We start from the raw sequence: 25,751 nt of genomic DNA, 5'->3' as shown, positions 1-25,751 counted from the left end.
ACCGGTGTGGCATGGGGTGACAACTGCCACCCTAAAAATAGGCCTTGCCACACCAGTTGGCAGCTTTGTTTTGAAAGAAAAGTTGTGGCTCATCGGATGAGAGAAAGTCTCTAATGTCCGAGTGCAAGTGAATGCAGCACAAGACGCACGTCTTGTAACCCCTCCCCCGGCCCTGGCACGAGCATGGAAATATGATTGGCGGCGATTTCATTTGAATGGGACGGCGCAAAACGAGAACCATTCGGATCCAAGCAGACGGAAGGAATGAGTCTACAATGACAGAGAAGAGACTGTCAAGTTTGGCTGTACTCAGCATTGAATCAAAGCGCACTAAAGCTTTAGATCTTAATAAGTTTTGCAGAACAAGATGGTAATCGCCGCATTCAGCTGTAATAGGCATGCCGACTTGATGCTCTGCTCACGGATGACTCGATGAGCATAACAAACTGTTAAGATGATGACCTTGTATGTGTGTATATATTTTTTTCTTTGTGGGGGTCTGTCCCCAAAAAACTGTTTTATGTCCTGAGAAAGTCAAATAAGACGGTGTGTAAAACTACACTGCCCAGCCAAAAGATAGCAACCACTTTGATTTAACTAGGCCAGTAGGTAAGGGCTTTCCACTGGATAATAAATTACTGCAGCGATGTATATGTTTTAGCTGAACACACATTTTTAACCCTAACTGATGCAGTTAGTCACTTCTTTAATGTTTGTTCTTTCTGATGTAAAGTCAAGGTTGTGACTGTTTGCAGTAAAGTTCTAGGGCGCTGAACTGTTCCTTTGAATCTTTTGAATTTTGATACATGATATAATTACTTGTCTTTCAAATTTGAAGGAGGGTGAGCAAGCATCTTGAGGAACATTCATCATTAACTCCTCCAAAAAATATAGTTTATTCAATAATAAATGAATATGTGAATCATAAAAGTGATTGACAGCTGATAGGAATAATATGATTGTTAATATTATCATATTCATACAGACAAACATCGATGAGACAGTTCATTCATGTACTTATTGCAGCAGTCTTCATAGATTTGGTACCCCTGCTGGTCTAAGAGTTAAACCAACTCATTCAGTTATTGTTCAGTTAAAATTCATTAAATTATGTCTGCCACCTTTTATGTAAGGCTTTACTGATGTGCCACAATAATGTCACCTAATGTTATTGAGTTAAAATATTAATATTGTGGCTTTCCAAGTTAACATTGATTGACATGACTGCGATTAAATCAGCATATACTTCTGCCAGTGGATGCTACCCCTCAAAATCTCCTGCCACCCTATGAATATTTTTCTAGATCCGCCCCTGGCGCTATGCTAATGATAACACACGCCAAACATGCTAAATCATATCAGAAGACATCACCCAGATTTGCCCATCACCGGAGCCCAGCAAAAGACAACAGCAGTTCAACAGCTTATCCCCGCTGTTTTTAAGAAGCCAATAGACATGAAAGCCGTGAGACCAAAATAAATAACGGAAGCTATTGGCATATATATTTCAACGGCTATGCGCTCTTGAAACACTTTCTTATTATTTATGATGTAATATTTTCAAGACATTATTTTTAGTTTTACAGCTTATTGAACCTTTTTGTTTGAAATCAGCCGTTATAGTTAATCTGGGTATCTGAGTGTGTGTGGTACTGTTTGTGGTTTGTTTTTAACAGTGTAATACAGTTAATTATTCAAAATGTTAGTGTTCCTTATTTTTAAACTGAAACTTGCACTGTTGTTCAAATATAAATAACAACAAGCCTGGAATTATGCATTTTTGCCTTTTTTTTGCTTTTTCTTGTTGTACCGAACCCGTACCGAACCGTGACCCCCTAAACCGAGGTACGTACCGAACCGTGAATTCTGTGAACCGTTACACCCCTAGTATGTATAAAAGACATCACAAAGTGCATTTTGCATGATAGGTCCCCTTTAAGTACAAATACTCTGTTACAAGTAAAGGTCCTAAAGTATTAGCATAAAAAAAAATACTTGAAATGACAAACATACTCATTATGCAGATTGGCCCATTTCAGAATAATATATATCATATGTTTTGATATAATTATTGGTGCATTAATGTGTTTAGCTGGTAAAGGTGCAGCTAATTTTAATGACTAAGTATACTACAGGTTAGCTTGTGAATTTACTCCAGGTTTAAATAAAGTTGTATTTTAGTTTTGATTATATTTCATCATTAATCCACATGTACAAGTACACAATTTGCGTACAAGTACATATTCCAACTCCTTCCAAAATGTACTAAAGCACAGTACTTCGAGACTATGAAAAGCGCTATAGAAAAACAATTTATTATTATTAGTATTAGTACTTGAGTAAATTGCCATAGTTACTTTACACCACTGTTAATAACATTTATATTTTTGCTCCACCCTTCCCTCACACCCCCCCTCTCCTCTCAGTGTGAAGCATCGCCTCCTTCTCTGTCCATCCGCTCTCCTCATTAATCTCTTGCTTTCTCCCCACCTCTCACGTCCCTCACACTCCATCCCCATCTCTTTATTTATATCCATCACTCGTCCTCTTTTCCTTTCACCCTCTCCACCCCCCTGCCTCCAGCCGTTCTCCTCATGACTACCAAATGAATTAGTCACCCCCCTTTTTCCGCTGCACCTTAGCAGATGCACATCTCCAGAAAATCTGACGCTAATGCCATTAATATTCATTAAAAATTAAGCTTAATTGCGCGTCTTTAGGAGAGAAGCCCATAACCCCCCCCCTGCCCAGACCCTGACTAACTCGACGCACACACACATTCACATGAAGTATTTGACCACAACCCTCTGCCACATTACCCCAAGGACAGTGAGTCTCTGATGTCCATTGGCAAGACCCTGAGAGGCACACACACACACACACACACACACACACACACACACACACACACACACACACACACACACAAACTGGGTCACTCTCTGGGAGAAGACATAGTGACGGGTGGGTCAGACAGAGGTGAGGATGTGAGGGAGTGTGTTTCCTCTTTTACAGTATATGAACGTCTTTATTTACGTGTGTATGTATGCTCTGCTCTCTACAGGTTATTATAGTTAAAAGCGGCATTTTCATCTTGCATTCATCTAAGCTGCCAAAAAAAACAACCTTTAAAGAAGAAACGATTACAGACATGTACAAAAAGCTTCTTTGCATCAGGGAGAGGCGGTGCTGGAGCTGATGGTGGTGCTGGAGGGGGGGGGCGGCACACATCCATATTCAACACCCCGCGTTCACAAAGGCGTTGGTTCAGACTTGCAGATACGCACACATGCTCACACCAATCAGACCGACTGAACCGTAATTAAAGCAACAATCAGCAGCGAGCGCCGGCTACACCGTGTTCTGAAAAATGTGACAAATCAACATTTGGTTATGATGTGCTCGTCTCTCGTGTTCTCTTGACACTTACATCTTTTGATCCGTTTCGGAATATTTGGAAAACATTGCAGTTACATTCTGACTATGTCAGATATGCTGTAAATATATTACAGGGCAGACCTACTTTCCTCTGCGGCAAGTGCCTTTTGAAACAGTGTGTTGGTTGGACGCCATGTAAATGATGGGCATTTATTCCAGGGTACAGTCTATTATTATCATCAAGAGGAAAGGTGACCATTAGAATGGAAACAGCTGCTGTGTGTGGCTATGTGTATGCGAGGAGTCCTGTGTGTGTGTGCCTCTTTATCCAAGAGCTGTGTGTGCGTGTGTGTGTGTGTATGTGTGTGTGTGTGTGTGTGTGTGTGTGTGTGTGTGTGTGTGTGTGTGTGTGTGTGTCCAGCCTTAATAGTTCCATTTGTAGCAGGGCCTGTTCTAGTGCTGTGTCCTTCAGATTGGATTCTATCTCAGCAATCCCCCTGACCTATAGCACAAAGAGACTACAAGAGAGGACCAGAGCGCCGACACAACACACACACACACACACACACACACACACACACACACACACACACACACACACACACACACACACACACACACACACACACACACACACACACACACAGTCAAAAGCAGCTATTAGCTATTGCCCATATAAATAAAAAATACAGACACAGAAAGTAATGTGCATGCAAACACACAGTGATACGTGCGCAGGCCGTCCCTCAGGGATGATGTCAGATGGAGCCGACAGTGTTAGCTTCAGATGCCGTTGCCAGGGCTTTCATTCTCATTCCTCTACACAGGCTAATCAAATAAGAGCCAGTCTTTGTACCATCTTCACTTCACACACTCTTCGCAAGTCCCCGTCACCACCACCACCCCCATCCGCCCAGTCACTTCAATTGCTTTGGCTCACAGTTAAAGAGGACATCCACCCAAACTGGTGTACACCCACATGACTTTCGCTAAAGCACGGAGGAACAATAGCGATGTGTGTTGGCAAGCTCGACTTTGACATTTTCCTTTTTTGTGTTTTCTCTTTCTCTCTCTCTGTCTGTGAAGTCTGTATCCAAGAACAAATGTAGCGGCATTTCCTAACAAATGGCAGCTAAATTAGGCCCCCAGGGTGCTGTGCCGCTAACTACGGGCCCCCTTTTTTTCTGAGCCATTATGATTGTCCTAACCGTTCCAAAAACACCTCTCCCGTTCACGTTCATTTGCATTTGAATTGCAGCTCGGCTGTACAAAAACAAACATAAATCAAAAAAGGGAAAAAAGAAGACTGAAAAAGAAAAGAAAAAACAGTGGCGGATTCTAGTCGAGCAATTAGCGAGTGTCAGTCAACGTGGAGGTAAAAAACACACCAAATTAAAAACATGGTCTCAGACACATAATCACATACACACACAGACACACAGACACACACAAACCCTAGCTGACATATACAGCATATATAGTTTTTTTTTCAATTTCATCATTTAGTTTGTGCCTGAAAACTCATCAAGCTTAAGTGCTCGTCAGCGGTGGCCAATCGGAGTACGGCAGGCCCAGGGTTGCCGTGGCGATACGCGGGGACATTTAGAGGACTCCGATAAACTCTGCCATTTAAAAGGTTATGACAATTAACGCAGCTCTCTGCAAATTACCACTGCCAGACCTTTACCCATGGACGTCTCTCTCTCCCTCTTATCACCCCGCACCCAGCCTCTCTCCCTCTCTCTCCCTCCTCCCCTCTCCCACCATATGCCCTCCATTTCCGCAGCCTGTCCTCCCTCCATCCCTCCCTCTTTCTGTCCACCCCCTTCCAGCCAGCAGCACTTTTATTATCCTGTTAATTAACAGAGTTCTTCACTTAATATTCAAATGGTGACCAATTAATGACATTGAACTTTGAGCGCCCCACCCACACACATGGGGCCCCCCTGCGCATGCACGCACACACACACACACACACACACACACACACACACACACACACACACACACACACACACACACACACACACACACACACTATTCGCTTTCACTTCACACACCCTTTCCTGCCTCTCATTTCCTCTGTCTTGTCCCCTCCACCTCTTTCGCCAAGGTGAGCTCCCATTTCCGTGTGCGCGTGTGTGTGTGTGTGTGTGCGCGCGCACTGAGGCAGCAGAGCAAGTATACAGCGAGGGGGTAATAAAGCCAGGGGGGCAGGCTGCAGAAAGGCTCGACGGCCTTTTAATTAACCTGGTGTGATTAAAAGCGGGGGTGGCGTAGGGCGAGAGAAAGGGCCTGCTGCTGCAGCCGGGTGGGGGCGGGGGGGTGACCGACAGGAAATAGGAAATGACTGGAAGTAGGGAGAGGTAAAGGAGCCAGGTGATGATGTGCCAGTATAGGGCACTCATTGTTTATAAAGGGCTCCCTCTAAAGACCTACAAATACTTTCTTACTAATCTTTTTTTTACATTTAAAGCAACTAGAATATAGAATGGGCGTAATGAGAGAATATGTTTTGTTTTCTTAAGTTAAAAGTTCTTTACTTTGTTCTTTAAAACAATCATATCACAAGGTCCATTTAGCTACTTCTCTGGTGCTTCTATTGTTCATCAATAATTAACAGTCAAGTCAAATAGAAGAGCCTTAAAATACTTTAGCAAGTCAACATTTTAACACCAACAGTCCCATAACAACTGGGAAGAGATCCCTTACACAGGAAGATTGTGTGATATAGAAATACTTAAGAACAGCCAGTAAATACATAAAAGGTGTTTGATGGACAAATATGCAGACTTCATTCAATACACAATGGACATTATTGATGTCAAGTGTTTCTCCAAATGTAGTGATTTGTATTTTATTTTAATTACTTCAATGGTCTACTGTTTTTTTTTGCTGTACAAATTCCACTTCCTCTCATAACAAAAACATTGTACTATCTTCAAAATGCAGTGTCACAAAGCTGACTGTTTTCTTCTCTTCAGAAATCTGGCACTTTAGAGATACATGTTTTTCAGAGGACAGCAAAGATATGCTATGGTTTCATTGCAGAATATGATAACATTCCAGTGGCCTGTACATTTTATTCTGTCATATAAAAGGCCCACATTCAGTGGTAACTCTATTTTCAGAATAAAAGTAAAATAGCTTGAACTGCCAGGAGCGTTCGTGGTACTGTAGTTGTTTAGTTCACACCACATGGAGGTCATATGATGTTGTGCTCATGAGCATCACTAATACAAACCAATGAATCAGCTTCCTTCAAAGTCGGTCCCTGTAAAGTGAGCGTGTCTCCTCCAATCAGCTCTGAGCTCATTGACATCTCCCCAGAGCCCACTCTCAGACAGGAAAAGGAAATAGTTAAGGCCAATAGAGGAAACGACCGGTGGGATCAGTTTTCACAGGGGAGAGTGGATAGGAAGGTTTCACTACAGGAAGTAAATGTCAAAGAATAACTTCCTTCTTCAAAGACCAGCAGTCAAATCCCTTACTACTGTATACACATTCTTACAAATTAACCATACAGTTTATATTATACTAAAGAGAAGTCAAGTCTATATTCTGACACATGTTATTGCTCTCTGAAAAATAACTGTAACACACTGTCTTGGTGAAATATGAAATAGTGAGTTCCCCATGGAATAGCTGATGAAAGCCAGCACCATGTTCTCACAACATTAAAACGAGTTTAAGGCTGGCAGCTGGCCAGCGTTGCATTTTTTTCTTTTAAGAGATGTGTCTCACGCTGTAATTGAAGCTAACAATAAGACCAAAAACATCAGGGTCATGGTATTTATAGGGTCTGTTAAAATATACTTCAAGAAAAGGGGACCCCATTATATGGCATTTAAATATATTTGTTTCTCGTGTTTTTAACAGTCGATTCAAAATCAGTTGTGGAAAGTGACATGTAAGTGTACTAATAAGAAACAAAGAACTGCATGAGGTTGAAACGATCTCAATCCATTAATATAAGTGAATGTAACAGTGTTTCTGCAAACTTCAACTCGCACTCATCAATTTTAAAATATCTGCTGTTCTCAAACACCCACAGCACTCAAAAAGCAGAAAACCACCCACATTTCTTCCCTGATGTTATTATATATTTTTTATTTTTTTCGTATCAGCCTTGATGTCTTAGAAATGTCTTTTTAGCCTGCTCTGCTCCTCGTAATCGGATGAGGTCACAGCAGTGCAATAGACTCAAAGAAAGATGGCATTTTCACTTCGATTTGTTACAAAACCAGCTAATAGCGTTTTGTTGCAGAGCAAATTCTGTGTCAAAGGCAGCTGGGATGGTTCCATCAACTGGAGGATGTCCTCTGGCTAGGGTTAATGGGAGTGGAGTGGGGGAAAGGAACTGTGGAGAGCGCAGGAAGAGCAAAATAAAGAACTTTTCAGCAGAGTAATGCAGGGTCAAAAAACTGGGGTCAAAACCACAATGACATCCTAATCTGGCATGCGCTTGCAATTGTGTGTATGTGTGTGTGTGTAATCCGTTCCGTGCGGCTCACATCATGTCTCATTTCAGCCCAGAATTACAGACAAAGGTCGCCGTTTGACCTTTTCACAGCTCAGAATTGCTGCAGCACACTCGGCTGATTTGTGTACACACTGACACAGGCACACACACACAAAAACTGATGGAAAGACACACAGAAAAACATGTAAGAAAAACATTGCTGAGCTGAAAAGACACCAAATATCCTACTTGTAATCTTGGCCAACAGCAGTGTTTAAGTTTAATTTCCAAACATGTTTACTCTTGGTTCCAAAATCTAAAACAGAGACCTGGTTTCATTGTTAGTTAAATGTATTCCTTTGTTTTCTGGTTTTATTTGCTTCTCTAAATTCCTCTCTTGCTAAATCGATTAACAATTAACTTTGTCTTAATGCCAGCGCACAGGCTTCTTTTTCTAATGTTTAAAATGCCATGTTTGTATTAATGATCAATATTGTGTATTTTCAATAAATACTTGAACAAAAACTGCTGAACTAAAGTGAGTGGTCGCTGGAACTGGATTCTCAGCTGGTCACAAAAAATGGAATTGGTCTGCAAAATACACTGATGTTCCAAAAACCTACCGTTGCAAGAGAGACATAGCCTATTACTAACAATACATTTCCATTGAAAGTAAATTGACGGTTCTTCTCCATTAATAGCAGGGTTTCTTGTTAAAAGTCAATTCCAACAACAAGCCAAAACATAAAAATGTATGGAAGCTTATTATTCAAAGAGAGGATTTAGTTGGTCTACAGTTTGATGGCTAATAGACAGGAATCAGGAGGTGTCGGCACATCGCCTGCTGTGTTGCCGGGATATAAAATGCTATATAGCTGAAACACATATGAAGGATTTCTTGATTAAAAGCTAAAGACAGCGGGAAGCAACATTGATGCAGTGGCTGCTGAAGTTATTGTGGCTTTTATGCAGCGTTAACAACCATGTGCGCTGATTGAAACATTTTCCCTTAAAGTGGCGTGCATGCCTAACAATGAAAAACAAAGGGAAAGCAGCTCTTTGGTCACCACAGCAGTTGGCATGGAAACCAATATGGGACCTATCAGCACAGGTGAAACAGGGCTTTGGCCAATCAGAGAGCTGGGGCACAACTACCTGGTGTGTAAATGTCAGCGAGGGTCAATTGGTGCCGCATCATCAGCAATGATGAAAACACACCATTACTGTCACGAAATGTCAGCCTGGCCATGGATCTCAGCCTTTCCTAGTTAGAGGGAATAATGTTTGTGCAGTAGGCAGCTCAGTCTGTGTGTGTGAGCATGTTAAAGGGGGGGGAATAAGAGTAAGTGCTTTTTTTTCAGTGAGAGACAAAAGGCATGCTGGCTGAAATGTTCAGTGTGAAATTACTATGCCAAGACTAACGATTTTATTTTTTGACAACCTGCTTTTGTGTTCTCAATGGCTTTTTGCTTAGCTATTTGTCTTCATGTACTCATTATTCCAGACTGTCTAAAGAAAGGTTTAACTTGATCTCAGTAAATGACAGTATAACTACCTTGACAGATCCAACTACCTACTGCCTAATGGCCTCAACTAGTGCAGATGCTTAAACACTCACATTGGTGAACCAAAAAGGGATCTGGGCCAAATAAAGGATGCTTTTAAAAAAAAAAAAAATAGTTTGCAAGTCTTTGCATGAACATGTCTTTGCAATCTAGAAAGAGAAATGCGTTTACAGTTAATGTAGCAATCACTCTAATGCAACTTAAAGGAAAGATAAGTACCAATCATACCTTCTAGATTGAAGAAGAAATTATGTAAGCAGCAGTTACGTTGTAGCTTGCGATGATGGTGGTGTATCTTTCCATTTAACAGTCTCTTCAGTTTTGAAATTAAACACTGTATTTTTTTTACATAAAACAAACAAAGATTGGATGTTGACTTCTCACGCAACTGTTGATGAACTACCATTCTGATGCTGATCTTGCATAGCTGCTTTTGACCTCACTCATGTCTAGGGATGGGTTTCGTTAGGATTTGATCGATACCGATACCGCTTATCAATACCGGTAATTTTCGATACTCTTATCGATACTTTTCAATAATTTGGTGCTCAAAATTATAGACATGGTTACAAGATGTGGAGATTAAACAACAGTCATTTTATTGTAATTGATTTGTATTTATTATTTATTGTAACTTTTTCAATGTCATACCAAGCAGGTATGAGTGCGTTTGACAGTGTGTCTCTGGAAGGGGGGCGGTAATTAGGGGCAGTTCATAAATCCATGTAAACATGACCATTATTAAGTTAAAACGAGACGCTGCGTGCGCACCTCCTAAACCGGAAGCTCCGGTCGGCTAACCATTATTATCCGTTTATTGCGTTTATTATTTATAATTGTAATAAAGGATTATCAGTAATCATTTTAAAGTTACACAGAGACATTGGATTAACCGTTTGTATGCCCTTGAACACAGCTTTTGATCACAAAACAGCAAAGGTAAGACATCCTTTTCTATCATGGCTACGTAAAGTAGAAGTTGTTTTCTTGCTCTTTCCTGGCTGCTAGTTCAGTGAGTTTTGGTCGTACAGTGATGAGACTTACACCAATGGAATCTGTGAATATGATGTTTGTGCGGATAAAATGACGTAGAAAAGATCACTTTTGCCAGTTATATGCTAAAGTAGCCGTTAGCCCCGATAGCCCGTTTCGCTAAGTGTTGGTTTAGACTCTTGGTGTTGGACTTCTGTTCCGTGTAGGTAAAATGGTTAATATCGTCTGTTAGCTGAGTTTCTTCCCGTTAAGTGGGTATGCATCATTAATAGGTTGTTAAATGTTAAGAAGCCTTGAGACGCTGTTTCTAGCAAGATGTTGCGTCTGCCCCTAGGGTCTGCCCCCAGGAGTCTCACAATAATAAGAGCGTTGTTAGGAGAGATGACGAGTGGCATTCACAGTGGCCGATCATAGTGGTAATCAAACCGGATACGTCCCACCAACCAGAATTGTTTAAACTAAGGAAGTAGCGTAATTCATATACCGATAGCAGCACCGTTTTTCCAGCGGCTTTACGGTATACCGATACTGTCCAATCGGGTACCAGTACTGACTTAGTACCGGTTCTCGATACCCACCCCTACTCATGTCTCTTTTCCAGTTCTGCATCGTCCACTCTTTGGCTCTCCCTCCCTGTTCTGTCTGATCTTTCCCTTCCTGTCCAGTTCTGTATCTGTAATCTCTCCCGTCTTGTACTGTTCTTTTCCTGCTCAGTTTTGTTCTAATCTGTTCCTATCCCGGGACAGGCTGTTAACCAGAGTCACTCCATGCAGGCGGATAGATCCCTCTGGCTGCAGAGTGGATGGGAAACACATGGGCAGCCTTCACTCAACTCTAAAACAACTGCTTGAACCCAGATCCCCGATGGAAAACTTCAACAGAACAACACACCAAAACTTGGCAGGACGAGCCTCAATCCAAAGCTGTGCAACAGGCCTTTTGTTGTACTGAGGATTCTGGGATTGCACAGGCGCGTTTGTGTGCATAGAACATTTTCAATATGTGTTTATACTGTATCACTGTGAACTTGAATTGCATTTAAGTCCTCTCTCTGTAAGTGTGAGTGTGGGTGTGTGGGTGTGTGTGTGTGTGTGTGTGTGTGTGTGTGTGTGTGTGTGTGTGTGTGTGTGTGTGTGTGTGTGTGTGTGTGTGTGTGTGTGTGTGTGTGTGTGTGTGTGTGTGAGTGTGTGTGTGTGTGTGAGCTGAGAGGTTATGACAATATATAGAAGCACACAGTGATATGTACCTAAAATACCTTCTTATAAATAATGCGAGGGAATAATGGGACCACACACACACACACACACACACACACACACACACACACACACACACACACACACACACACACACACACACACACACACACACACACACACACACACTCTATCCCTAAACATGATCTCTTCAATTTCAGCACCACTAAAATATTAAAATATAACCAATGGAAAAATGTTTGGATGAAATCCCTTTCTCGGCTGATGTTTCAAATGTTATTCCTGATGTGATAAGCGACATCTGCGCATCAATGTGTATCTGATATATTTATTCATATTTTGTCTTGAGTTATGGTAATCATTTCAATTTGTTTGCTCATGGCATGTCAAGGGGCCTTTGGGCTTGATTACAGCTGAATGTCTTGGCCAATTTTACAGCCGGCGAACAGCACAGTGTGTGTCTCGCTCTGATGAGCTGGTGTTAGTACCTGTTGGGGGGGTGGTCGAGGCTGCAGGTAGGGGCTTTGAGCGGGTCCTGGCGGGGTCTGCTGGGGGGGGCTGAAGTACGGAGGGTTCCCCTGCTGCCCCGCCTGTTGCTGCTGGCTGAAGCCCCCCATTCCCTGCTGTCCATATGGCGCCACCTGCTGAAACAACCAATCACACGACGGTTAGAAGGGAGGCATTAAGGTCAGGGCTAAGGTGGAAGAAAACGTTCCCTTCAAATTAAAAGCAATGCAGAGAGGCTGTCAGGGGCAATTAGTAGGCATCACAGCAAGTTTGATGGTGTACTATAATAGTCAAAAGCATAATCTGAAATTATATTTGGAAATGTTCACACTGGCCAACACAAACTGGCCACTATACATTCCCCAATCCATCTGATTGTCCCTGAGCTAACACTTTTAATTTAGCTCAGACCAGGCTGACACCCGTCTCCCAGCAGTCCTCCGCCTAATGAACTCTCACTGCAGAAACCTCTAACTTTATGTCCTCTGGCTTGCCAAGTGCATCCTCCTCTACATTATCTCTGCTCACAGATGGGATGAGGTGTGTTGGATATTTCCGCTGGCCCGTCCCAGGCCGTAACCCTAATGAGGGACACATGGATGAGTCGGGGCATTCCAGGCAGTGCAGTTAAAGAACTAACTCGCGAGGGCGAAGCCACGCCAAGTCCCAACGCTACATTACACGCCGGTTATGAGAATGAATGTGAACACGGAGTGCGTGTAACAAGCTGGCACCGATACAAATGTAGTCTAAATCCCCTCTTGTCGTTTGTTATGACTACAGACAGCGCCAGGTGCTCCTCACTCCTCTAAGGATTCCTACGGAGGCTGGGGTTTTCTCATTCACACAGACACACAAGCATGCCAACACACACACACAAAAGCTAAGTACAGACTATTAAAAAACATTTACGACTACTGGTGAAGCAATTTGAGAGCATTTTTCATGTCATATCTTTTCTCCCAACATGTCATATTGCTTTTTTTATTTATTGACGACCAAAAGTGCTACCACAAGCTCATTAAACAAGCACACAGGCTGTAATTTGGGCGTGTGTGAAGCTCATCGTCCACCTCCAGATTTTGCTCCGAGTCCCAAGCTTTGAGATGTCTCTTTAAATCTTCTTTTGGCAGGCTTGGCAGAGTAAAAGTCTCGAGAGATTTATATCTTAAATTTTTTTTGTATTAGATATTAGGGGACTACAACGTGACAGAAGTACTACACTACGGAACTACTACACTACGGTCTTGTCAGATCAAAAGTAAAGAGCACACATCCATATCGTAGTTTTACTGTGACTGTAAAGAGAGAAAATCGCGGTCAGTCATAAAAGCGCTGTTGAAGTGGTGGCCGGTGTAAAATACAGTGAAATGTGATCCTCTGGCTGTAGAGGGCAAGTGGAGATTAAAACGTTAGAAATAGTTTTGAAGAGTAACTTCCTTTGAGTGGGTGTTGAAAAAGAAATCTTCTCACCATGCTGGCAGAAGCTTTTTGACACTCTGAATAGAGATGATTGGACAATGTAGAATACTTTTCACTTCAATGAAAATTTGATTAGAAAGGACAGGTCTGTGTGTGTGTGTTGGGGGGGGGGGTGTGCTCAGAGTGTGAGAGTGTCATTAGGCCGATGAGACAGACAGACAGGGTGAGATCAGTCTAGCTGGCAGAGAGGTTAATAGCATGGCCCCGCTCATGCCAACAGCACTACTGGATTCATTACGCAGGCCAGGGCAACACACACGCGCGCGCACACACGCACACACGCGCGCGCACACACACGCGCGCGCACACACACACACACACACACACACACACACACACACACACACACACACACCACACACACACATAATACATAAGACTTGAAGCAAGCTAACATCGTCTCTGTTTCCTTTGTCTTATATTTTCCCCATATTAGGGGCATAACACACACACCATTAGTTGTGGATCAAAGCCACTCTGACAAAACAGAAGCGACTCTATCCTGTGATCAGTGATGACAGGCTACTGTAACACACAGTGGGTCTCAACTGGAACACTACTGTTCTGGGATTGGCGAGGATTAGGTCGCCATGGAGATCGAAACCAGACAACCGTGGGTGGGTTCCTTTCTCAGACAAACACAATGACAGGACAGACAGATAGATAGGGGCAGACAGTGACAGATAGACGGAGGAATAGATAGAGGTAGGCCGCGATAAAGACAGAAAAGGGCTAATGGAGAACAGCTCTTTAGGTTTTCTTGCCTCCAAAGAAATCCTCTTGGAGCTATAAATAACCTTGTTAGAGAGCACGGAAAGCTAATGAATTAATAATAAACTACACCAGTTTCTGTTGTCTTTAAAATTGCCAGTTTGAGTTGCAGAGATTTTATATGTAAAAATAGACCTGGGACACAGATAGCAAGCGGCGGGAACAAGAAAGCTACGTCAATGTTACGTCTGCTGCCTCTCTTTGCTTTATATCCGCCGTGACTGCCCGGATGGGTAAAAATAAGCATGGGGAGATTTTTGTGTAATGCTATGTGATTCTTTATTTTCTCAAGATTTTAAAATTCAAGAAGTTGTGCTATCATTTGTGACCACTGAATCCATATCCTTTTTAATGGATCACAATTTACTTGTTTTAAGTGTCTTTGCCATGTCAGAGCACAACAAGCAAGCTGTCTTTTATAACATTAGCAACGCTGCATTCTATAGACCTTGTTCCAATATATTATTGATAATCAAAGTAACTTTCATGCAACTACGGCAGAAAGGCAGTTTTATTTTGTGATAAAACTTAATATGTTTGGGTTTAAGACTGAAAAAACAGACAATAAAGACATTACCTTGGACTTGGTTCACTGTTTTACTATATTCTGATCTTTTTTAGACATAATCAGGAAAACAATATGCAGTTAAATGAAGATGTAAATAAATGTTGGTTGCAGCAACTGGAAAGGTTTTCTTCTCATATTGCTGCTATGACAAGCTCTTTGTCTACCTATAACTACTTATAGTTACATATATATACACTACGATAGTGTATTTAAGAGCAGATACTGGCAGTCATGCGTGCAGGTAGACAGGCAATCAGGTAAGCAAGCAGTGGAGACAGTCATGGAGACAAACCAAATACCGCCAGTCAGTCAGTCAATAGGAGCAGAGGCAGCAGGCAGACTGGAGGTCTAACATGTAGCAACCTGTCACAGTGGCTTTGAGAGGGAAGAAAGCCATTCAAACGCAGCTTCTGTTTGATCGCTGGGGGCGACTGTATGAATGTACTGTACCCACTGAGTACACACCAGCTCACTGAAACCTGATTCCCTTTGACTGAAAATATGCTTAGTGATAAACAGACTTGCTGTGCCGCTGCTTACACCAATAAACACAACTGCTGGATGCAGAAAAAAAGACAATTTTCTGCCTTTTTTCCTTCCACTCAGGTGGTTGAAAGCAGAGAAAATAACAGTGTGATTTATCCAGAGTGTCTTGGCAGGCACACAGTGTCAAATAAATGTCTGTAATGAAATGACAACAGATGTGAGGTGCTGTAGGGAGAGATGACGCAGAATAGACGTCCTGCGAAGCAAATAATTCACCATAAACTGTAGAAAACAGTGTGATGAAAACAAAAGCCTTGGCGGCATATTAAGATACAAAGACACAAACACAGAGAAGAACTCAATCAAAAATCTATCAAAACAAGAATCATATACAAAGGCAGACACTGTCTTCCTGCTCTGCAATCGGAGGGCAATACATAGCGATGCTAACCCTCATCCATCGCAGTTATGTGTGTGTGCGCATGTGTGTGTGTGTGTGTGTGTGTGTGTGTGTGTGTGTGTGTGTGTGTGTGTGTGTGTGTGTGTGTGTGTGTGTGTGTGTGTGTGTGTGTGCGCTTTAAATCAGCAGTTTAAAAACGTGTTATTCAATTGGGCCAATGAGCAATACACAAGATTTTGTTAATTCTGTCAAAGAGGCGATGCGACTGGCTGCTACCGGGATCACAGGTCAGCAATTTTGATTGACAGATGGGTTCAGCCAACCAGTGAGCTAAGCAGAGCCGCAACCCTGACCCCTGAACACACACATACACATACTGACAGGCAGGACATCAGCATGCTGTCCTGCTAGATGGCCATTACACACCAAAGAAAAGCCAGCTAGAAATGAAAAGAAAAGCAAGAGAAAGGGATATAAGCAATAAAAAGTCAGATGAGCTGACAAAGAGTAAAAAGCAACAACATAAAACATGATACAGACATGCGAGGAGACCAAGAGACGGTGGCAAAGAGAAATGTTTAGAGAGACAGAGATGGAGAGATAAAAGGCAGAGGGGAGATAGAGGAGCGGCGTTACAGACTGAGATACTTAAAGGGATGGATAAAGCGATGTTTCACACGATAAAGTCAGAGAGAGACTGATAAAGACGCGAGGCAGACAGAGAGATATGTGGGGAGGATGGAGCGACACAGACAAGTGTAAAAGAGAAGCAGAGGAAGGAAGCAAGAAGAGTCTTAGAGGAGGGTAATGTGAAATAATGATGAAGACGAATGGAGACAGGAAGAAGACGCCAAAGAACTTCAAGTTCTTTTATACTCACATCATTTGAGGAGGTATGGAGGAGGCAGAGAGACGTTTAATGCAGTTCAGATTGGCACCAGGAACACCAGGTGAATGTAATTAATCAAATAGCACTAACGAGCCGGGGTAAATCAGCTGCGGTACTTTGCAATCTACACATTGATTTTAAGGAGGCTTAAGCAGAAAAGTGACAAAACAAAACTCACTTTTTTTTCCCAGTATGACTTAATGGAAACCATTTTCCCACAATGCAACACACATAGCAAAAGGAAGGAACATAGAAAAGTCGCTGTTTTTAAATGTATTTAAAAGTCAGATTCTAAAAGGTTTCATTTTGTTTCTTAATGTTTTAACCAGAAAGAAGCTTTACAGTTAAATTGCCTTTTATTTCTTCCAATACCATACTGCGTTAATTTCCATAGTCCGTTATTTCAGCAGTCACAAAGCCATATGCATCAAGATCTACTATATGTTTTCAACTTGAAAGTCTACAGTACCAGGCCACTGCTGTCAGATGTCAATCAAACATTTACTTTGATATGTAATTTGAACGCGTCCGAAGATGTATTTATTTTGTTTGTCTGTTTTCTAAGATTTTCCTAGGGTCATTCCACAACCACCATGTGTTATATTTTCAATTCACTCCTAAAGGTTTTGTGGGCAATACATTTTGGGAAAATAGTGCTTATTAAAAGCCACACCCTGGCCCTGATGGAAATGCCCAAGCAGGTAGTTATTAACAATAATAACAAATAATCCAGCATGTGTCAGTAGTGCAAACTGATAGAAGATAATGAAAGAATACCGTTAGCAATGTGTTATAATAATTTCCTACACAGGAACTGATGGATGCTGTAATACCCTATACCTGTTTTGCTAACAGTAGCATGCATTACACTGAAAGCCCAACGTCATCGATTCAAACTGACATTTTTATATATAATCCTATTCAACTTTCAATAAGTAACTTGGCAGCAAGTTAACATATTTTGCATTGCTTGGACCATATACCAGCCATATATATCGATCAAAAACTTGTTGTTGCACGTTAAGTGTGTCTGTCCAAATGGCAGATATTTTTCTTCAGTATCTTTTGCAAATGGAAAATAACTCTTCCTAACAATCGTCCCAAATAAATAGAATAAAACCTGCTTGAGGGGCAGGAAGAGGCCAGGAATATGAAGAATATGAAGATGAATAAACTGTAAGAAGTTTCTGTATACTAACAGACAACTGCCTTTAAAGAAAGTATTATATGAGTTTATCAGAACTTGACTAACAGGATCTACGTAAATATAACAGTGAAATTCAAATAATTGCATTTGCAAACAGATAGCAAAAGGAAACTGGATTTCTTTTATATTTAGACTTTAGAGCACTTCAGTGAATCTCAAAGTTAACATAAAGGCATATAATCAAAGGATATTTTAGTAAGGAAGTGTAGCAGGTAAAAACAGTTAGGGAGGAAAAGCTGTCAGACCTGTCAGTCAAAGGATACAAAAGTATAGCGTTATCAAAATAACTCTCGCCTCTTATATTTCTCTAAAGCATGTTTGCTATAAGAGGCTGAAGCTTTTAAATGATCCAACTGTCCCATTTTTCAGTTGACCTGCATCTTGCCTCTCCTCCTGCTGTCTTTTTGTCTATCACTCCTTAAAATCTCTGTCTCTAAGAAACAGTTTAATGTTGTAAAATGAGGGGGACTCAGAAAAATAATAGAATCAAATAATATATGGCAGAATTGCAGAAATTATGGGGGAAATAAAGGATCCCTTAAATGTTTTGGGTGGAAGTTAAAGAATGTATCTACTTGAAATAAATGGTTGTGTTGAATGCATCTTTAAAATAAACTTGATTCATCTTTCTTATAGTAAACGCTTTGTATAAAAGATGTGTATCATTTTAGAAAAACATTATTAAAAACAAATAATTTGTGTAACTATTTTCTTTTGTTTCACACAAACAAACATTTCATTTGTATTATATGGATCTATATTTTATGGATGTATATTGTAAACAAGTTGGCTAAATTCTAGAATTTTTAAATGTGGGATTCGTCTTGATGCTCGATTATCGACCTGTTTGGTTGGCTGTTGCAGCTAACTTAAGAAAAAATATGCTTTTGTTCAGCGTTGTGATTTTTAAGAAAATCCATGACCAGAAATGTGTGTCTTGCACACTTTTTATTTTACTTGACTTTTCCATTCCAACACATCTGTGTACTGCATTAGACAACATTTAGTTAGTCACCAAATCCTAGAAAATTAGATGTAATACTACAATGAGCTTTGTAAGTTCTTTGAAACACGCAACACAATGCTATCACGGCAACAAGATAGTGTCTGATTTGGTCAAATGTAAAAACAGATGTGCTGTTGTTTAAGTCTGACACTGGCAATATAGCGTAAATATAAACTCTAATCAGCTGACAACACATCACACTCAGGACCAAAACAAAACAAACTAGCTTCTTGAGCTCTGTGCGGTGATAAGATCAGCCAATCACAGCCTGGTTTGCGATACAAGGTGAAGGTCAGTCCTTATGTTTGTGGGACAGATCAGCATCAACGGACTCATGATTAAACATTAGGCAAGAGAAGAGGGTTTACGCATAACGATACCCGTCATCATCCTCGCATCTTGCAAGGTTAGATATCTCCTCCCCCCCCCCCCCCCCCCTCCTCATACATTGGGAAGCCCTTGATACCTTAAGGAATGAGCTGCCCTTGGAGGACTGAGACAAAAAGGGTGAGGGATATATTTTTCAATCGTGGTGTGATAGAAACCAGGATTTAGGTAGAATGTAACCCCAGAAAAACTATCACACTCAACAAAGAAAAACAAATTCCAGATGTATTATCTGGTACTTTCAATGTATGAAGCATAGAGCACTTCATAAACCGCAGTTTTTATTCCCAAATGAAAACACAAGCCTGTCTATTCAAAGATTGTGACTTATCGACCCTGTGATAACATCAACATTGTGTTGACGGCAAGTGAAAGCGAGCAGATAGTGTAAGCTATCGACTGTTAGACACACAGGCTGTTTTTTTTTCTATATTTTCATTTCGGATTCCTTTCTGAAGACTGCCAAACGTTGCTCTCTGCCCCCTGTCTGTCTTTCTTTATTTTCCCCTCCCTGTAATTCTCAGTTTTCTGCTCACATCAATTGATGGCTGGCTGCGACTAGCGCTGCCTGTGTTGTTCCAAGCAGAGCCGTAATGGAGACATTTGGAGAGGCAGAGCAGGGCAGGTTAATGCTCTCCGTAATGTGTGTGTGAACAGCGATTTCTTTTTTCTATCTTTTTTTTTCTTTTCTGCGAGAGGCTCTGGGCCCCATGCCATCGACTCCAAATGTTTTTCCCCTACTAAACTCCTGACCCCAATCTGGGGCCAAGAAAGACTGAAGAGAGAGGGGAAATTGAGAAAGAGCGAGAGAAAACAACAGCTAATGTGATTCATTGGGGAGATGGATAAAAAATGGATCTGAATGAGAGAGGGAGAGAGGGTGCAGATGTTGAGTTATTGAAGGCTTTGCCACAAAGAAAACGGTAAATAGATCAATAATCACCTGAAATATTTATTGATTGTTTATATTGGACATTTTGTCTACCTGATACTAGAGGTAACTTGAACTTAATTCTGTTTTGACAGATACAAAATAATCATCATTAAAATTCAAAGGGAAGAAAGAAGAAAGGAAGGCTTGCGACACATGTAAACATCAAAATTCAGCGCAAAATAGCCCTGAAATGTGTTTTTGATCAATCATTCCAGCGTTTTTTCAGCGCTCGCTGCGATGACAGGCTCGAACTTGTGTAGGATTCATGTCAATTACATCTGAACAGGGAGAAGGAAGGGAGGGAGGGAGGGAGGGCTTCTAGTTGAAACACGCTTGTTCACCATTAGCGGTCGACATCAGCGCGGGAGATTATACTGGTATTTGACATCCCCTGCTGTGAGGCTGTCTTCCTGGGATGCTGATGCTCTGAGGTGCCGCTGTGCTAAATGAGAGTGACTCAATGGATTGTGGAGTTGCTTCGGGTCAGAGTGGGGCGGTGTGTGAGAGATGAAGCAGGAGTTGGGAATGTGAGGATGATGGGTTAAAGGGTTACAGGCAGGTAGGCTTATGTTAACATGACATCTTGGGAGTATAGGTTTTTGTTCAAACTTTTATGAGGTGTTGGTTTGACTTAGAACTGTAAAGTACTAGAGTACTAGGTTGCTACTGTTTGTCTGTTTTTGTCATTGTTTGTTGTTATTGTTTTGTGGGTTTTATTATGTTTTGTTGTGTTGTTCCTAATGTTTTTTGTATTGTCTCACCTGAAAATAAAATAAAAGATATTGAAAGAGAACTATAAAGCAGTATAATGCAAGGTGTTTCTGTTATTGTGTCCAACTAGCTTGTGTCATTGCTAGGCTATAGTTACCTATATAACTCCTCACTGTAAAATTGCAGTTTCAAACAAATGGATAACATTGTATATAAAAAAAGAAAAAACCCAACACAAAACCTGGTAAGGTTTAAAAATAAGAGATCATGGCCTCAAATAAGTATGTTAACTAACTCATTCTGGACGGAAATTAAAAAGTCAACACTGATACATTTCACAAAGGAAATTATCATTGAACTTCTGGGTGACAGCCCGATGTTTGGACAAAATATATTTCCCCTATACGTAATTAACTATGCACTTTTTTCGAATGGGAACTCAAGTTTTAGGTTAACGAGTTAGAATAACGCAACATAGTTAAACAGCAACACCAACTGCACCTTAAATAATGACCATAAAGGTGATTCAACACCTCTCTCGCAGCCTGATCTATGAGCCTGATGCATCTAATAAATTGGCAACTGGGTATATGATGAAATAAAATGTATTCTTTGTCATGTGGATACATAACTGTACGATAACACATTATATTCAAAATATCTAAAAACCCTAATGGGATCAATATAAGATTTTGTAACACACTTAAAAATGCAACACTTTCTCTCCGTCTGTCTCTCTCCTTTCTTTCAACTTAACCTTCCAGAAGTGTTCATTATATTTGGTTAATACTAGTACCTACTAGTTTATTCTCTTGAGATTGTGTAATGGAATTTAAAAGAGCTCAAGGCTACAGTATGTTTAAGGTATTATTTTAATAAGTACATTTTTCTAAGAGACTTTTTATGTACGGTATTTATTATCCTTAGTACTCATCTCAAACGGTGACGGCAAAGTGTTGGTAACTTATACAATTCATCTCAACCTTAATTCAAGTTCTTTCGGTGTGACTTTTAAGTACTTTGAAGTTAGACTCCAAAGTCTATAAAACTGGGCCCCGTCTTCATCTTCTCTCCTCGTCCCAATCTAACACCAAATGGATGGATGTGGTAGCACCTTGATCGTGCCAATCTGAGCCTCCTCAGATCTGTTTTCAAAAGTTGATGGTGTGTCACGTCTCTTCACTTTCTCCGCTCCGCAAATGAAGCCCAGAAATGCAGAAGCTGCAGCAGACTTGACCTGTGTAGAAATCTATCTCTAATCTAAAAAGAAAACCGAGATGAATTCTCGCTGAGCCAATTAGAGCGGCGACTAATCCCCCACTAACTCGGCAGAGGCGTAAAGCATCCCTTTCTTTCCCCTCTCGTCATCGCTCCCGCAGTTTCGCTCCACTTTCATCTCTCTGCCCTTTTATCTTATCAATAGGCAAATATAGAGCGCCGCAGACACAGAGCGTCAGGCCTGGATCTCTCAAAAACACTATTTTTTTTGACGTTTTACACCGATTGCCTGCATTCAACACTAAATTCAATTCCAACATCACTTCCCCTGCCTGCGTGAGAATGATGCAGAGTTTGGAGCTCATACAACTAATGCAACAGAAAAGACTGACAGCTTGTTTTGTAATTTCACTAATGGCTTACAAATCCATTGAATCATATCGCACATAGCACAATATATATTATACATAGGACACAGAATGTACTAATGCGTGTCCCATTCTGTGTTTTGTCATCTTCATTGATGTGTGATCTAGCGTACACACACTTTACATTTATATAATTGATAGTGTTGCTTCAGCTGCTGTGTGAAAATGGGAGGGGAGTCCCCCTCCCCCATTCCAGTTAATGGCAACGTAACATCGCATCCACGTGGAGTCTGATTGGCTGAGAGCCGCTCCACAGCAGTGGGGTAATAAAAGTTACAAATGAGAGCAGGCTATTAGAGCCATTGACATGCATAGGCTAGCTTGCTAATTAATCGATCCTGAAACTTCATCTATTCTATAGCCAGAGAGGAACCCTTAATTAATCAGACTTTCTATAGAGTGGTCCTCCTTTCTGTGAATCCTTTTCTCTCCTCTCCTTTACCCCCCACTTCCTCCCCTCTCTGTCCCTCTCTCCCCTAATGTCTTTTTTAAGTGTGAGGTAAAAAATGCCCAGTGTCCCGTGGGCTGGCATGGTCCGGAGTTGTGCAGAAGAAAGGCAGAAAGTGTGTGTTGTGTGTATCAGCCTGGTTCAGATGTGTACTTTGAACAGCGAACCTTTTAAAAAAAAAAGGGGAGGGTGGTGACGAGGCTGGAGTGGTCCCCTTTGTACCTCCACCCCTCCTCTCGCTCCATCTTTCCTGGCAGAGGAGCTGATTTATTGGGGCTTCCCAGCCATCCGTCAGAGGCAGCAGCGCTGGCTGCATTAACCCCAGAGACAACCCCAGCACCCGGGGCCCCTAAGTGCTTCCAAGTGGCCCTCGCTCTCTCCACTAGTGAGGAACCCCCCCACCCAGGCTCAATCAATGTCGTAAATTACCCATCTAACTCCCTGAAGTCGATCGTCAGCAAGATGATGTTTGGACGGATCTTTACAGCTTTTTGTTATAGTAGTAACTTAAGAGCCCAATCACTGTTTCTTCTGGCCATAATAAGTACTCACAAATTATTAGCAAAGGCAAGATTGAGTTAAATGCTTGTTGTCTCATTATTCTGGTTAGGCATAAAGAGACCTGTCAATCAATATTTTCCATGAAGGACACTTGGTTACTGTAGTTATGTCACACAGGTCTGAATATTTGAGTTAACGATGGCTGAATTCCCTTCAGCTGCTTCAGTTTCTTTGGTAGGAAAAACACAGGTGTTACTAATAACACTAATGATGGCTCCACTCTATACAAGTGTCTCAGTAATCCAGGACAGTGGGACATAAATCAGCATGAATGATACCAAGACCCTGAGACCGAAGCGAATTGGAATGCAGCCATCATTACGTTGAATATTAACACCTGTGCTTTTTTCTACTGTCACATGTTGAAGCGCAAAGGCCTATTTTGTTACCAAACCACAAGACAGAACAACTATAGGGATTTTTGTTATTACAATTCAATTGAAAACAGTGCTTCTCTAGAGCAATATTTAAAAGCCATAACATTTTATACTGACAGTTGCATGACACTGGTTTTAATCAAGTGATAAGCTGTTGTGAAAACCAATTTGAAAAACATGTTGTAATGCAGAAATTAAACACATGAAGTGACTGAAGAGGAAGACATCTTGAAATGTTGCCTATTATTCAGGAATGTACACAGCTTGCCCAGTTGATTGGAGTGCAGGCTTTTGAAAGAAACAGATATATATTTCTTCCTTCCTTCTTTACCAGCTGACCACTACTGAACAAAGAGGATTCCTGAAAAGCTTTGTAAGCAAACTGTGACTTGAACACATGTATACTAAGTAGAGAAGGACAGCATGCTTGTGAAGGTGGGTTTTGGAGTGACCAGCAGTAGTTGAGCCACATTTCCACTTGACTTTAAATGCTTGGCTTCCATTAAGTTGGCCGAGTGTTAAAGGAACAAACAGCCAACACTGCTAATGGTTTCTGGCTGACTCCTTGACAACCCCTCCCCTCTCCATATAGACACACACATGCACACTCCTTCCTTTTTCTATTTCTCCCTTTCTTTCATTTTCCAGGATATCTTTTTCTTTGTTTCTCCCCCTCCGTCACCCCTCCCCTCTTTTCACATCAAACACTAATGTTTCCTTCAAATTCCTTTTCCTCTCTTGTCTGCCAACTTTGAAATCACATGAAATTACGCTAAGAATTGGCTAGGTCTTTTTTTTGTTTTGCTTTCAACTTCATTCCACTTCCCTAACAGACGCTTTTCTTCGTGTCTCCAACACACCAGCCTTCTTCTTCCACTTCCTCTTTTCTTTTTTAAGCTGATGTGTTTTTTCTGGCTCCCATCACTCCACACACACACACATCACCTCCAGGGGTCGGCAACAGGCGGACCGCGGTCTGGATCCAGACCCAGACGCCGACCTATACGGACCCAGACCTATAATCAATACATTAATACTGTAGGGGATTTTTCGGTACCTCCCGCTTTTTTAACGCTGATCTGGGTGAGTTGTGTAATTCGTGACGGACAACTTCTCACTTCAAACAAGAAGAAGAAATCTAGACCGCAAAAAGAATTAAACAAGCGAGTACCTGTTTTTCCTGGCCAAGGACAGGTTCCTTGAACACAGTGCTGAGAGCACCGGAACGCCGCTCCAGCCCTTCAAATATTACAGTACCCATAAGGAGCCGTACACATGCCGCAGTGTTTGCGTGGCTGTGTCTTTAGTTGTAAGCACAGTGGCGATCTGTTTTTATTAGCATCTGGTTAGCTAGCTATGCTAACAAATTTAAAGAGCTTTTCTACAACCAGGTGGAAGAGAGCTCTCTCCTGAGAGGCTCAAATAACCTCAGCTCAGTGAGGTTAAGGCACACCTTGATATGATCATTATTATCGTTATCGTTATTAATGAGACTAAATTAAAAACAGGTATAAAATACTATATGACAGTAACAAAAAAGTTGTTAAAAATAACAAGAATAGAGTTTAAAAGGGGAGTGATTTGTAAAATATCCAAAAATAAAAATCTGCTTACAGTTCTGTTTCATATGAATGTTGAGAGCTGTATCCATAGATCTCCTCATGTTGCTCTCAAAGTGCACCAGATTGATACTTTTAACTTCAATATTTAAAAACAAATCTTCCCTGGGGAGCATGCCCCCGGACCCCCCTATGTG

At 41.2% G+C, this 25,751-nt stretch overlaps 1 protein-coding gene across 1 annotated transcript in view; it reads right to left on the bottom strand.

Moving 5' to 3' along the window:
• Positions 1 to 25,751, bottom strand: part of LOC104954375 (AT-rich interactive domain-containing protein 1B-like) — a gene marked incomplete at its 3' end in the record, with an annotated part of 67,863 nt that overhangs the window by 13,008 nt on the left and 29,104 nt on the right. The window contains exon 3 of the mRNA XM_010781466.1: positions 12,104 to 12,259. Within this exon, the coding sequence (XP_010779768.1) occupies positions 12,104 to 12,259 (156 nt within the window). The remainder of the gene's footprint in view (positions 1 to 12,103; positions 12,260 to 25,751) is intronic.

This window comes from Notothenia coriiceps, unplaced genomic scaffold (genome assembly GCF_000735185.1).
Source record: "Notothenia coriiceps isolate Sejong01 unplaced genomic scaffold, NC01 NC01_scaffold00023274, whole genome shotgun sequence".
NCBI lineage: Eukaryota > Metazoa > Chordata > Actinopteri > Perciformes > Nototheniidae > Notothenia > Notothenia coriiceps.
Note: the sequence above shows the minus strand (reverse complement) of the source record. Positions and strands in the feature narration are given on the sequence as shown.